At 35.7% G+C, this 15,977-nt stretch overlaps 1 protein-coding gene across 4 annotated transcripts in view; it reads left to right on the top strand.

The window, feature by feature from the left end:
* tmem232 (transmembrane protein 232) overlaps positions 1–15,977 on the top strand; it is a 34,497-nt gene that overhangs the window by 3,857 nt on the left and 14,663 nt on the right. For all 4 annotated transcript variants that reach the window (XM_015337938.2, XM_015337932.2, XM_015337939.2 and 1 more), the window contains exons 6-10: positions 483–582; positions 4,352–4,485; positions 10,542–10,720; positions 13,000–13,123; positions 13,450–13,651. In XM_015337938.2, coding sequence (XP_015193424.2) covers positions 483–582; positions 4,352–4,485; positions 10,542–10,720; positions 13,000–13,123; positions 13,450–13,651 — 739 coding nt within the window. The remainder of the gene's footprint in view (positions 1–482; positions 583–4,351; positions 4,486–10,541; positions 10,721–12,999; positions 13,124–13,449; positions 13,652–15,977) is intronic.

The following is a 15,977-nucleotide window of genomic DNA, read 5'->3' as shown; positions in this document are numbered from 1 at the left end:
ACCTCTAATTGGATATAAGTGGGATCAGAGTAAACATGATTATTTTAAAATATAATGTCTAATTGTCTAATTGAATATTATACTATTCTGTACATAATATAATACAGTATCATAATTCTATAATTAATTAGGTCTTAAGATATCTGAAAAGCAAATAAAAAGACAATAAAAAGCAAAACACAACCACCAATATTATCAATTTTTAAAGCTTCAAATATTATTTTTAAGAAGATTAAGATTTGCACACCAGGATGTTGAATAAATCAGTACTGGCTATTTTGCTTGTACAGAATCATTCTTGCTTATTGTGTGTATCCTAAATGCTACATAGTGCTATATATGATTTACATAACTATGTGAGGTACGAACACAGTGGTGTATGTCAGTGCACATTACTATTAAATCATATTATTTATTATTTGGATAATAGGTGATGGATATTATTTTCTTATTTTTTCTTTTATATTCTTCCTTTCTTAAAGCTTGGACATCTTATTTTTTTGAGACTATTTCTGTTACATAAATCAAATTGTTTGAATGGATATACAGAAAATAAATTCCGTCTTCTTAATTTCTTAAAAGGTAAGATTTTTTTACATATACGATATGTATATACAATTTGTGAATGTATTCAAAATGTATTTCATTTCCAAGTAATTTATTTCTGCCTTAATTGTTGACAAACTGATAAGTACTCTCAGAAATAGAAAACATACACATAACCTGGATGAATTTTGACATTTTATTTTTCATTCATAATGCATTATTCTGTAATGTTATACTATACTTCTGTTATTTAGAAAAAATGTAATTAATATTACTTTCCCAATGAAATGTCAGCCTTTGTGTTTGAGCTCCTCTTGGTGAGATGAGGTCAGTTGAAGAAGTCACAATTTCAGTACTGCATACAAAATGTCTACATGAGTTCTCACTCAAGCTCTGTTCTGGTTTGAAAAGCAGGAATCTGACGATCGATGTCACTCCAGAGATGCTTGATTGGATTTCAGTCTTGATTTGGCAAAGAAAAGCAGAAATATCCTATTGAATCTACTTCCATAATATGTGTTGGGCAGTCTGTTGATTTTGAGGTTGGATGTCTGGGTTCAGGTGAAACGATCATGAGTATGTGTCGGAACACTTTGTCATCCACCTCATGGCAAGTTATTTGTCATCCTAGTTGCTCACCATTGTATTTTTAGATCTTAAACAGTTGTTCCACACATATTGAAAAGTCTTGAAACGTGGAGGAGGGTGTCCTAGGGTTTCATTCCTCTCAGATTTTGACAGTCATGCTAATACAGTGACAGAATTAAGCATTTAACTGTTTTCACATCTTATACATATCCAATCCAAGGGCAAAAATTGAATGTAATTCTGAACTTCTTAGACCATTGACAAGGTTTAGAAATTCTATGTGCAGCATATTAAGTTCTATCAGTTAATCTGTGACTATAATGGACTGGTGTCTTGTCCTGGGTAAAGTCCTGTCCCATGCCCTATGTTGCTAGAGCCCCTGCTAGTAATAAATGATAATGGAAGGAAGTGATTGATGATTTCTGGAAATGTTCTGTCCCAGTTCTTCACACCTACTCTCTGTGCTGTTTGTCACAAAGTGTCATGAGTGCATTGTTATCTGTTTTAATCAGTTTGGTCTCAATGTGTCCTGTTGTCAGAGTGTATTTGTTTCCACATTCTTCTTTTTCACTCTGTTCTCAGTCTCATCTCACAACATTTTAATGGAAAATGCCAGACACTTTTTAATGAAACCAAGCTGCTTGATGTGATCAGTTACAAGAAATGTGTACTGTTCAGAGTTAAGGACTGAGCATATACCAGCTTGTCATCCAGGCAGTTCAGGTGGAGTCATGCAAGAGTTAAGAGCTAGGATGACATCTCTCCACTTCTCAGCTTCTCAGCAGCTTGAACACCAGCTTGGTAGGTCTTACAGAAGTCAGCATCCATTACAAGGCACTGCTGTATAGGGTTGGACAAGTGGTAGATCATTTGTAGGAATTTAGTCTCCGTTACCATACGTGCTGGACAGGGCAGAAACCTTTGTGCAGTTCAGGAGGAACCATGGTAGTCCAGCACCAGAAGTCTTTCTCTTTTGCATTCCATGAACCCAGAAAACTTCTGAGGCCCCTAGAAAGAAGACAGGGTATCAAAGTAGGAACAGACCAGGTACAAGTCTTGAGCAGCTGTTTTCCCACCAGGGGATCTGGTTACTGCATCACAGTTGGAGTCTCTGGCTACAAGGCAATCTTTGGTGAGCTCTGAGTCATCCATGGAGGGTCAGTCACTACTTTGTTGTGTCTGTTGGGAATTGATGATAATATAGTATGTTGACCTCCATGAGGAGCTGCTGTGGAGAGGCATGGGGAGTGTGTCCAGGCACCAAGTTAGAGTTGTAGCATGAGATGCATAGGGGTGCTGAATCACAGACAATGTACTGTCTCACTTGGGGCAAATGGAGAGAGTGTACAGTGGTTCTACTGTAGATACTAAGGAACTCTCTGTAGTAAAAGAAATACCTATGTTTGCCGATGCACTGAGCATGTAACAAATATGCCAAGGTCTGGCAACTGGGTGGCAAGTATCTCAACGAGGCACAAAATATCTCAAGAAGGCATTGATGTCACAATTACCAGATTGAAACACTATAGTGCATAGATATAGTGGGCAGTAGAGCACTGATCATACAGTAGGTGCAAGCTTAAGTAATGTGGAAAAATGCTGGAGCAGCACTGCTATGACTCTTAAGGGCAGTGTGGGGATAAGAGATATTGCATCCACTGTCTAGGCTGGCAGATTTGAAAAAATAATCACCAGAAACCTTAATGCATTTCATCCCATACTTTTCAAGGGCTGTTTTTTTGTATTGAAGGGAAACAGTATGATTCGTCTATAGGAAGGCACATTATTAGCTAAAATCACACTTATGGTTCTGTATTGGATGACCTGTTAAATTGCGTGTCTGCCAGATGATATGTGGTTGTAATTTGTAGATATCCTATGTAAAATTAAAAATAAAGTAATGCAATTCTTGCACATGATAACCGTATAATTATATATATTATATATTGAGATATAAAAAGTCAACAATACAGCATACTATATTTGTTTTCTTTAAAGTTAATGTGTTTTCCCGAATAACTTAATTACTGACTGTAGATATATCCACAAATATTTTAACAATGTAATGGAAAATTAACTGTAGAAGTTCATAATGCTTTTGAATGTTTTTTAAGTTCTCAGGGCTGAACTTCAAGTTTTGACCACAAGAGGTCATTGCTTCCTTTTGTTTCCAAACTAAAGAGAAATAATTGATTTCACCAGGAATATTTGTTATTTTCTCCATAGGTGGCATTTCATAATTTCTTTCCATTTGCATTGCATTGCAAGCATTGCATGCATAGAAAAGTTTTAAAATACTGCATTTCTTTTAACAGGCTTTAACTTATTTTTACCTCAGACCTTTGAAGCAATTGGGTTGTAAAAGGTCTTAAATGCACTGGGACACAAAATCCCACAAGGCTTTTTCTGTAAAATGTATTAATTGGGTAAACATTTACATGCATCTTAATTAGAATCATTTTATTTTTTTCCCCTTATTTCTAAGCAAGATGGACTTGGCGCAATAATAAAGAAAGAATCAAGCAGATATGAAATGCAGATATAAGCTACGCTTACCTGCTGTCATTGGATATCATATACACATAATTTTCTTGTTCAGTGTATCAGAGCACAGAAGTTAATGACTTTCTCTGTAGGTGGCCTGTCATTAGTGCTTTCCAATTTCATAACACTCCACATGATGTGATAAAATGTTTCTTTCAGGCAGAGGTGAATCATTGAAGAGCACTTCAGTAGAATACTGTAGCTTTAGTAAATACTTGCACAATTATGTTTCTTGCTTCTTATCAACTTTGGAGCCAGTTTTTGCTTAGACAAACAGTATAAATAATTGCATAGATGTGTGATAAAAGCTAATTGATCACCAACAGTGGTGTCTGTTTGCTTTGCTCTAATTTATTTTTAAGTCATAAAAAACATCTTTATTATTTCCAGTAAAACTAAAATCTAGGGGAATTCTGGGTTTTGTTTGCCTGTCTCCAGATATTATTGAAGGAGAAATACAAACATTTTACTAACAATAAAGAGATAATTTAGAGCTCATATTGCAAAGGTTATTAAATTTCACCAATGTCTTAAAATTGAACAATGACAACAACCACTCACAATTAAATTCAGTGAAATTAAACAGTGGGGTAAGGAAAAAGCCTTTGAGTGAAAATCAGAAATACATTACAGATAACTGTTTCTGAACACTTTGCTTCCTTTCTCTTTTTAGCTCTTACCCAGTGTGAGCCCTGCTATAAACCTTTTCCAAATGTTCTCTTTGCTGTTCACTTCATATTACAGACTGGAGAAATTATGTGTGAATGTGATATTTTCATGAAGAAGCATTCAATTGATTCAGTACAGGTAGGTGTGCAATTTCTTTTTGTTAATTTTAACAAAACTGTTTTTGAACTGTGATCTTCTTTCAGGGAACCTTAGACATGGTAGGTTGCAATAAGTTGAGCTAGCCACTTACTAGCTTTGAGGATCTGCATTAATACATTGTTTACAGATATTCTGGTCGTTAGATCAGCACAAGGGAAACACGAATAGGTCCAGATTAATACAGGTGGAACTACTTACAGATGCCATGCAGGTAACTCACATTGTGTGTTTCCCTCTAAATTATACAATTTGATCAGGGGAAGAGTACAAGACTTCTCTGATCTCTTTGTTTGCCTAGTCTTTTTCCAGCAGAGGGAGCTCTGTTGGAGGTGCCTGTGTCCTCCATCTCGGCATAGGAGGAAGTTGAGGACTAGACAAAGCGTAAATGTGGCATTGATGGCACATACAGGATTAATAAAGTATTCTCTATCTATCTATTCCTTCAGACATTTTATTTAGCCTAATTAGGTCCAGTTCTGCTTGTAATAATATTAATATTAAAAGACGTTCATTTCAGAGGGATGTTAATACTACCATTGTACCCATTTATTGAAGAGAAAGGTATTGTCCTGTTTTTTTTATTTGTTCTGACACCAAGCTATATAAGGTGCTATCATGTTGTTGGTGGGTGGGGTCTATGTGGTCAGTAGTATTCTACAATCTGACATGTTCACAGCCTGCTCCATATCATACTATAGATGCTACTTCCCCTGTCCTGTTCTTTAAGTGGATGCATTTTTAAGAAAATGTTTGACTTGATGAATGGGAATGTCTATGGCTGGTGTTAGATGGAATGGATTTGGGATCAGGAAATATTACTGTATATGCCAGCCCTTTAGCAATGATATTAACAGTTATCAGTTGTGTTTCATAGCTTTTAATTTCCAAGGGCACTTATCATGGCCACCCACTTTAACTGCTTTAATTGGTCCCATCATTAGAACCACTTATGTCAGGAGTTTCTAGGCTTTCTACACCGTGATTCACCTGCAAATCCAAACAATATTTTGTGAACTTCCAGAAACATTAGAAATTTGGACTTGGAATTCAAAGTTTGGAATTTAACTCATAATATTAAATGCTATAGAAGTAACCATGTCACATATCAAACATGTTTGTAAGCGAAATATACTGAGAGACATTAGAATCAGAAAACATGTCAAGTATTGGAACCAACTAAACACTATACATTAAGTATATGCAACCAGTTTGGGGCTTATTTAGTTTTCTATTTGAAAGCATTAATATTTAATCAAAAAGTACATTTTAATGCTTTGACTTTGGTTGACACATTGACACGGTGGTTGACAGACACATTTGTCAGACTTAAAACTTCTTGATTGGTATTGATCTGCTTCATCATGGAATAACAAATGCTGGCACTCAGCTCCCATTTCTTCACTCAAAGAATGAAAAAAAAAGTAAGCTCGCAGCCATGATCTTTACTGTGTTTACTGATTTGCAATCTTTAATATCTCATTCCTGTAGTTTTTGTTGCACGTGCTTACGTGCGAATACCTTTCAATGCCAAAGGCAGTGGGTCATCATGGCAGTCCTCATTACTTTCTTAACTTGAAAAACCGGTTACTGGTTGTTCTTTCCTTGAGCTGTTTGCAAAATTAAAAATGTTCATTGATCCTGCTTTGCTACGTGTGCTGCACAAAGGCCAGGAGCAAGACACATTAAGCAATGTCTACTTTCTTCAGCTTGCAACACAAACATGTGAATCTCGCAAAGCTCTTCTGTGAGGTAATACATCTTTGTACTGAATAGTTTCATAGTTAGACTGATCTTTTTGTGCAGCTTCCTACTATCTGTTCTATAATGTCCACATGACGTATAGGCAAATAATACCAGATCCTCATCTGGTAAGTGTGGCTTTTTTAGCAATTCGCAGTGATGTCGCATAAAACCTGAAGCTTTCAAATCTTTTTCTGAAGCTGTTGCACTGTTCTTTAATGTATTTTCTTGGCAAAGGTACTCTAATCCTGACAAGAAATCTTATCCTTTTCTTTCCATTCTTTCCACTTCAGAGTGTTGAGTAATTTAGTCCCATTTTAATTCAGAAGGCTTCATGCCTGGCATTTCAATTATGTAGAAACTGTTTTTTCCATCTCTCACAGAGTTAAACCAAACTGTTATTCAGTGATGTTATTTCCCTGAAACAGGTTTGCTTTTCTGTTCAAGCTATGGCAATGAACCCGAACTTTGTATGCTTGTTCAGTATAACTCTAAAAACTGTAAATTCTAGATGGGACAATGGTTAGCATTGCTGGTTTGTGGAGCTTGGCCCTGAGTCTAGTTTTGGACCTGGGGTGCTACCTGCATGGAGTTTGTATGTTCTGTGTTCACATCGGTTTTCTCCAGGTGCTCCAGTTTCCTCCCACAGTCCAAAAACATACCGGTAGGTTGATCGGCCATTGGGAAAACTGGCCCTGGTGTGAGTGTGTGGATGACTGTGTTTGTATCTGTCTTCCTTGCGCTGGACTCACATTCCTTTGAGGGCATATTCTACCATGAGCCTTTTGCTTGATAGAATAGGCTCCAGCTCCCTTGTGTCCTGAAATGAAAGAAGATTTTAGAAAATATACATATTTAAGGATGGTTGTCAAATCTATTTAAACTTTTTTGTCATCGTTTATTTTTATCATTTAGTTTATAGGAAAATTGGTCAAAACTGACTTAGCTGTGAGGAAGGAACCTGCATGCACCGGGTTGCCCTTTAGGTTTATATAGGAGAATTGTTTGGGAGGAGGTATTGGTTTATTATTATCATTATTATTTTTTACATACAGTATTATCAGTCCTGCATGATTAATATTTAAAGCACTTTTGCTTTAACGTACATTTACATTTACCAGCAGCCATATCACTCTGCAACTCACAACTGGCAACCCACTGAAGCTAAGCAGGTGTGAGCCTTGTCAGTACCTGGATGAGAGACCTCCTGGGAAAAGTTCCACTTTCAGTAATATATAAATAAGAAAATGATTTAGGGAATTATCTGAAAAATTGGTGTTTTGGGGTACAGAAAGTTTCAGTTAATGCCACACTGTCTCAGTATAAGTAAAATCAATCCTACTTTGTTTTGCAGTATATTAATAAAAACAAATTATATCTTAGTATGGAGCATTTATTTATTTCCAAGGACACATAGGCACTGAAAGATTGAAAGATTGTGTCTGAGTAGATTGCATAAGGAATAAATTGATACCCTCACCAGTTATATCAAGCATTGCATGTGTAACAGACCTAAGACACAGGTCAGATGTGATTAAATTAAACAGAATAGCTTGCTTACACTAATCCTTCAAGAACTGTGATGTTATGTTAAAATGGATTGCCGAATTTTAGATTTTAGATTTGAATCAGAATATTTTTCACAGGTGTGCTTGGGATTAATCTAAAATGGCCAGCAGCCACATCACTCTACATCTCACAGCTGACAACCCACTGAAGCTAAGCAGGTGTGAGCCTGGTCAGTACCTGGATGGCAGACCTCTGGGGAAAAAAATAAGGTTGCTGCTGGAAGAAATGTTAGTGGGGCCAGCAGGGGGTGCTCACCCTGCAGTCCATGTGGGTCCTAATGCCCCAGTATAGTGACGGGGACACTATACTGTAAACAGGCGCCTTCCTTTGGATGAGATGTAAAACCGAGGTCCTGACTCTCTCTGGTCATTAAAAATCCCAGGGCGTTTCTCGAAAGGAGTAGGGGTGTAATTCCCATTTGCCCTTACCAATCACGGCCTCCTAATAATCCCCATCTATGAATTGGTTTCATTACTCTGCTCTCCTCCCCCTGGATAGCTGATGTGTGGTGAGCATTCTGGTGCACTATGGCTGCCGTCGCATCATCCAGGTGGATGCTGCACATCGGCAGTGGTGGAGAGGAGTCCCCATTACCTGTAAAGCGCTTTGAGTGGAGTGTCCAGAAAAGTGCTATATAAGCATAAGCAATTATTATTATTATTATTATTATTATTATTATTATTATTATTTTATCCCCACCACTTGCTCAGGCTGTCTGTTAATCTGCTTCTGCTCCTGTTCCTGTCAGCAATATGCAACCTTACATGTCACTCCATGCAAACAATATGAATAGAAATATAAATGTTTTGTGTAAAAAAATGTCTCTCCATCCTGTTAGCTATTTTTTTGCTCTGTGTGGGTGTAAAATGAATTGATCTCAGCCACCATTACTACAGTCAGGCCTTTCAGTTGATATTGATAGTGTCATTGGAGTAAAACCCCAAACCTTTGCACTGTAGGTGCTTTCATGTAAAGCTAAAATAGGTACCCTTTTACACACATTTTCAGAATGTCCAGATGTGGTTGTGTTCTAGACACAGGTTTCTTTTTTTTCCACTGTTCCTGGCAAGAGGATTCTTTGGTCAGCTCATGCTTTTGGTCAAAGTTCAAAGTTGGCTCTCGCAACAGCAGGCACCAGACTTGTCCTGGTTTGATTGCAGTAGAATGGAGTTGGTACTTTGGGAGTTGGTAAACTTGTCTAGGCTAGGCTAGCGTCCCTGCGAGCACTGGACCCTAGCCTATCTTGATGTTATTTTAATATGGATCTCCTCACGGTTTGGATTTGTGTTGCTGGGGATGGAATACTGGAGGTTTAGGTTACTTATACCTAAGTAGTTAAACCTTTATTGAATGGTACTTTTATTGGATCTGTTTGCTTTTATTGTAGATTTTCTTTCTTGGGAATTCAGAGTGTGTAAATGAGGGGTCAGGAGGTGTTAAAATGTATTGTTATTTTGGTTATGTTTTTGAGAAATTAGTTCACAAAAAAACAATATCCATAATGACTATACACCCTATAATCTTTTAATTCTTTAATTTATTTGGCCCCTTCTCAATCTCATGTTAAATTTAAAAGCACCAAAAACTACAAAGAAAATGACAAATTATTAAACTAATGCTTGACAGTATCTGTGCAAATATTAGTATGAAATGTGAAAAATGTGAAAAACTCATTACACAAAACATTAAATGTCCTCCACTAAATGTAAAATGCTTTTATAAACATTTTTATATTGAAAATACTGGAATGTACTGTAGAAACACAGAAAATAGTTTGTTAATAATTGAAATAGTTCATCATGAAAATGTGCCTTGAAAGATAGATTGAGTCACAAAATTAAATTAAAAATATATAACTTTTAAAAAATAAATCCTCAAAGTGCTATAGACAGTTTCCAATGCTCCAGCTTACTTTTTAAGTGTAAGAACTAGGATTGTTTTACACAAGAACTTGATGTTAGTTTAATTAAGCCTGTCCATTTAATGAAATAAATTAAATATAGAATTTTGTCAAAAGCAGTATTACACAGCACACTATTTGGACTCTATTGTTCTTTTATTTATGTGGAGCAAGCATTAACAATATGTCCATGACAGTTCTCTGTTTGTAAACATTGTTGTTTCCTTGTTGATGAACAGATCTCCAAGAACATTATACCCTATCTCAATGCTTTAGTATTAAAGGGACTGTAGCAACTATTTTTGGCTGTTTCCAGCTGTTTGGAAACAGCAAGGTGAATGAATACTTAGAAAAGGATATCTCAATACTATTTCATCATGCTACCAGTACATACAGTGGGCATAAATTGTATACTATTGGATACCATTGTGTGGTGAAGCCAAAACATATATTAGGAATAAAAAGGAACAACCAAGAGATGAATGCCTGTACCAAATGTTATATCATTTAAACAGATTCCTGTCCTGTTGTAAATCCCACATAATATTTCTGGGAAGAGCTTAAATAGTGAGTTTCGATACTGTGTTTTGGCAGAAAACGTATAGGGTCCCCTAGCTGTGTAGAAAGATAAGGTCTTTCAGTTCTAAAGAAACCTTTAATGAACCTACATTGACTAAAGTGTCTTTATTCTTATCTGTTGTTCCAATGGTAATGGTAATAAAGTGTATATTAATTAAATGTTTTTTTATCCAAAATACACTGCAAACCTGCCCTTTGATTATATGAAATGATTGGTATTTTGTGTTAAATGAGTAAATCCATTTAGCCCTCTACAGGTTCTCCCAGTCAATGTCCTGGTGAAGTTGACCAGAAAGATGATGGCGTTAATCAAGTGCTGTGGCATTGCCTGGTCAGCTGGTATTGTGTGCAAAACAATATAAAGCAGCTCAAAGACGTTTTGCAGCATCTAGTCCTCCTGCAAGAGGAGCTTCAGCAGAAAAACTGGTATGCAAGACATAACTGTTTCTACAGACAATGAATGGGTAGTGATCTTTTTAAGTATGTTCAATTCTAAGCATTACATTTTGCAATATAGTTGCAATATATTTGAGATTACACTTTTTTTTCTGTTTTAATTTTGGGTTCACAAAATTAGAGGCAACAGAATTTTCTAGTTAGAATTGCCCCTATTTGGGACCACCAGTTCTTAATTAACTTATCTTAGTTTTGTAAGAATTGCACTATGAAGGAGGGATAAAAACCTTCCTGTTATAACATCCATCAGTTCTGGCACTGATTCTCACAGCATCCTGACTGAGAACACCACAGAGTACCACTATGCCACAGGGGGTATAGTTGTTAGTTACGACTGCCTTCAACACTGAGTGATTTTCAACAAGTACTCTTTACTCATTATGATATCATCTTCATCTTTTCCTATCACGTTCATTCCTAACAGCAAATTATTTACAGCAAATGTACAGTTTATTATAGATATCTATGGATTATTTGAAATTATTTAATTTGATCAAATACTCAGATTTTTAAGATCTGCATATTTTCTTATAGATTCATGTTAAAATAGGAGCTCTGTCAATAGTAATCGTGTTTGAATTATTCCACTCCCTCATTGTATCAGTTTTCCTTTATTCTTTCTATCCATATCTAACCATCAGTTATTCACTACAAAGATTAAGACTCATCATTTCGGATCTTCCTGTTGGTTAGATTTATGGTGTATCTGAAGTTATTTTTCAATTCTAGGCACATAATATTTATACACAGGATAAGTCGCATAGTATATCTTGTAAATACTATGAATAACATTATTATGTAAACCATAAATACTTTGGATCACAATCAGAACAACTTAGAAGTTTTGAACCTTCAGGTATTTTCTATTAAAGCAGGTTTTGAACATTAATATTTGGTGCACAATGATCTACTCCTGATAAATGTTCTGTATATTCATTACCTCTTCAAGAATTAATTGCGCTGTCTAGTTCCTTTTCTGTGGGCATGGAGCCAAACGTTATTAACGCTGCTCTAGTTTTTGTACATAATAGCTTGATATTGATGAATTGTCTATATATTTTTATGTCTTTATCTTTAATATGATCTATTAAAATGTAACTTTACTCTTGGTCATAAAACTGTGAAAACTGTCAAAACTAACTTTGTTGTCCTTGTATATATAATAGAAGCCATAAATTGACAGTAGAGGTAAAATCATGAATTCATGTAAAATGATTTATTTTAAAGACAAGGATATGGAATGTATAGGATTGTATTGATTGATTACCTACAAAATACAAAACATTTAACTCAATTTGCATTACTGTTATTTCTTCCATCATAAACAGATCTCCACCAATTTGCAAACATTTGTTATTCTAACAATAAGGTTTTAAGTATAGTATATAAATATAATATGTTCAAGTGGGTAGCTGCGTCAGCATGCGTAGGCTGCAAAGGAACAAGTAATAGGTTTATTCCATGCTGAAAAGAGAAGAAAGGAGACACAACATTTTGGCTGTGGAGCCTTTCTTCTCTTTTCAGCATGGAATAAACCTATCACTTGTTCCTAAATATAATATGTTTAAAACGTATGAGACTTTACATATGCAAGTTATTCAAATGATAAGCTTTTAAATGTATTCTTTTTTATTTTTATGAATGAAGTCCCAGGCATTTCAAGGCATTTCCACATCATATCAAAAATTTTATATTCTCTGTGTATTGTGTGCACAAGACATGCAAGCATTAGGTCACTGTTGTAGTTACCTTCATTTATAGCCCTGTTCAAAGTTCCATAGAGTGCTATAATGTAAAGTGTGCAATAATTATGAAATTTACAAAGTAAATAGCTATAGATAGATAAACACCTTTATAAATATGCTGTATCTCTGAGCAATTCACTGTCTCTCCATATGGTGATTTATCTACAAAAAGACCCAATAGGTCTTTTAGTTTTCAGAATGGAACAAAAATATAAAGTAAGTGCCTAAAGAATGAAACCATTTCATATCCTTCTTGTAAAACATATATTTATGTGTTCAAATAAAATGAGTCCTTGCCTTTGTTTATATCACAGTAAAACATTACCCTCTATTTGTCAGCTTTGTCTTGAAATCAATTTATGTTGTTATGTGCCTGATATTTTTATTGTTAGGACTTAATAAGATAGTAAATTTCAGTGTGAATAAACTGGCAAACTGATGTTTGCATTTCTTGTAAGAAATCATGCACAGGTTTCAGGTTTTTCTCCTTGTATACGTTGACAGGGTAGATTCTGGGCTGGGCCTGGTGGTCCTGGGTGAGGCTGGTAAGTCAAGCCTGCTGTGCTTACAAGCTTTACTGGACCTTGCTGTAGATTGTGGGCAGGATGGAGATACTCAACAAAAGAAGGTAAAATTAATTAGCGTCAAGTGTTCACTCATCCAGTTTCTGCTGTGTTGTAATTGTGTTCTTTTATCAGACATAAATAAAAAAGACAGTGTAATCTTGGTATTTCATAGTAACAGCATAAGAAAGGGTATATTAAATCTATTACACTTGTCCAGATGCTAGAAGTGTATTGTTCCCATTATTACCATGCCCTATGATTTATTATTATTATTACACGCCCTATTATTTCTGCATTTCATTTTAAATCTGTAACTTGTTACTTGTAACTTTTGTGGTGTATGTAAATTTTATATTTAAATTTATGAATCCTAAATCCTTCTTTTTAGGGAGCAGTATCATCAGCTGGCTTGTCTGCCTGGCCATGGCAATTGAAACACATTTACGTCAATGCGTTAGCAGATATCTGTCTGCATGGCAGCCATGCAGAGATACAGAAGACTGCTCTGGTTAGGAAACGGCAACCTAAAGGGCAAAATGAAGGAGGATTGTTGTCAATTTTAGAATATGGCACTCTGTCTGATGGTATATGTAAGTATTTTAAGAAAAGATTATTATAAAGCTATATAAAAACATCTTTACACTAAAACTGCTTTTACAGATGTATAAGAGAATCGGTCAGAAGAAGGCTTTGATAGAGATCTTTGGTCAAAACACCAAATGTGATTTCCACACAGTAGTGGAAGATTTTCAATTTCTCAAGAAAAGATCATTATAAAATATTAATAAATCAGGTTGTTGAACAGCACATTAACATGAGAAAGGTCATGTAGTGAATAGACTTAGTTTGATCTTCTCATCTTCTCTACCATTCTTAAACTTTTAAAATGCTTTTTCCATCAGTCTTTTCTGTTTTCTTAATATCACTTTCAAAGAAATGAGGAGGATATTTTAAACTATGCAGTTGGTTTTAAAGAGATTTCTTTTTATTTTACATTAGAAATACAATTAATCGATTCCACAAATACAGTTTATACTCCATAGACAAATTTAGTTAAAATTCCATTCCAGATTCTCACAAAATTAAAAGTTTCATATGTATTTCAAACATATGTTAATACATACATGTATTTTTCTAAAGCAGTTAGAAAAATATAGTTTTCTAAACCATTGCGCATACCTTTAGAATATTATGATTTTCTTTTTTATATTTAGATTTGCTAATTTTTTATCCGTTTATATCTTCTTTCCCTTCCCAATTTGAATTCAGCAGTGTATTGCTACCCTTGCTGCTACAACCCTCATGCTAACACAAAGGGAAAGACCATGCATTCTTTCCTTTAAAATGCACACTGTCAGAGCCATTGGCCATTTTTCACACTGAAATCCCGACAGAACCTGCAGTAGCATTAGCTTTGCCTAGAGGAGTATGTGTGTCATTGAAAATACTATAATCTCACAGGGCCATGGGGAAACACCAATTTCTGGTAATGCCAAGGCCATCTAAAGTCCGTTTAACCTGGTACCACTCAGATGGCTCTGCACTAAGGCTGTAGAAGTTCTGTTAAATGACAGGCCAATGACAGCTGATTAGATTGCTGATTCTGGAATCTGATTGAAACTGCACTCTTAAAGCTGTACCTTGGTTTAATCATTCTTATGACAAAAAAAAAACTACTCTAAATATTCTGTTATACAGCATTTTTTGTGTTTCAAAATGTAATCTTTTCCTGTTTTGTTCTGCTCTTTACCTTTCCCAGGCCTTTCCCTTGAGATCTTGGCAAACTTTACACATATATACAGTAAATCTCAAATGGTTTCAACATCTGTTTTATTGTCTGTAAAACATTCCAGTCTTGCTTTTAGACTGTAACTTTTTTGCTTGTCTTGCAGTTGTAATATAAATGAATAAACACACCAAAACTACTTTTCCTTCTTGTTCTATGCTAGTTAGTGAACAATAGTTGATTCTAAAATTTAAAAAATACAGCAAGTAAAGTTTTTTAAAAAAGTATTAAAATCCAATAAATTTCAAATGTATTTAAATCCAATCTCTCTCATCCTACCGTTAATCCCGCATCAACAGGGTCCGCTTGTCGGCACGCCCGTCTCCATTTGGTGGTTTGAACCAAATCTTTGAGCCGACGTTGCCATTAAATGCGACCGAGAATACTCCAACCGGCATGTCGCTCCACCTGCCGTCGGAGTGGTGGGGGGGGAGATGGAGAACAAAGTAATGTAGCCAATTCATAGAGGGGGATTATTAGGAAGCATGGGAAATTTGGCCAGGACGCCGGGGTTACACCCCTACTCTTTTCGAGAAACAACCTGAGATTTTTAATGACCACAGAGAGACAGGACCTCTGTTTAATGTCTCTGCAGTTGTTTACAGTATAGTGTCCCCGTAACTATACTGGGGCATTAGGACCCACATGGACCTCAGGGTGAGCACCCCCTGCTGGCCTCACTAACACCTCTTCCAGCAGCAACCTTAGTTTTTCCCAGGAGGTCTCGCATCCAGGTACTGACCAGGCTCACACCTGCTTAGCTTCAGTGGGTTTCCAATTGTAAGTTGCAGGGTGACATGGCTGCTTTCGACATGTATTTAAATCCAATATTTTACTTAATGAATTTTTAATCATAAATGCTGGAGATGGAAGGTACCAATACTCATAAAATACTATGTCAAGACCACTTTCATTAAATATTGTCTTTTGTCTGGTGTCTGCTGGAGATGGACTAGATCTTAGGCACTGGATTCTTTATGTTTATATCCAGCACGTCAGAGGAGAGTCTGTATGACCTGAATCAAGCGGGAGAGTTTTTTCTTATTTGAATTGATGTCTTATTGTATTGAAAAACAATCTAAGACAGCCTATGTGACCTATACATATTAAATACAAGTATACACACATTG

The sequence above is a fragment of the Lepisosteus oculatus genome, chromosome 3 (genome assembly GCF_040954835.1).
Source record: "Lepisosteus oculatus isolate fLepOcu1 chromosome 3, fLepOcu1.hap2, whole genome shotgun sequence".
NCBI classification, from domain to species: Eukaryota; Metazoa; Chordata; class Actinopteri; order Semionotiformes; family Lepisosteidae; genus Lepisosteus; species Lepisosteus oculatus.
This window is presented reverse-complemented; position numbering and strand designations above follow the sequence as displayed.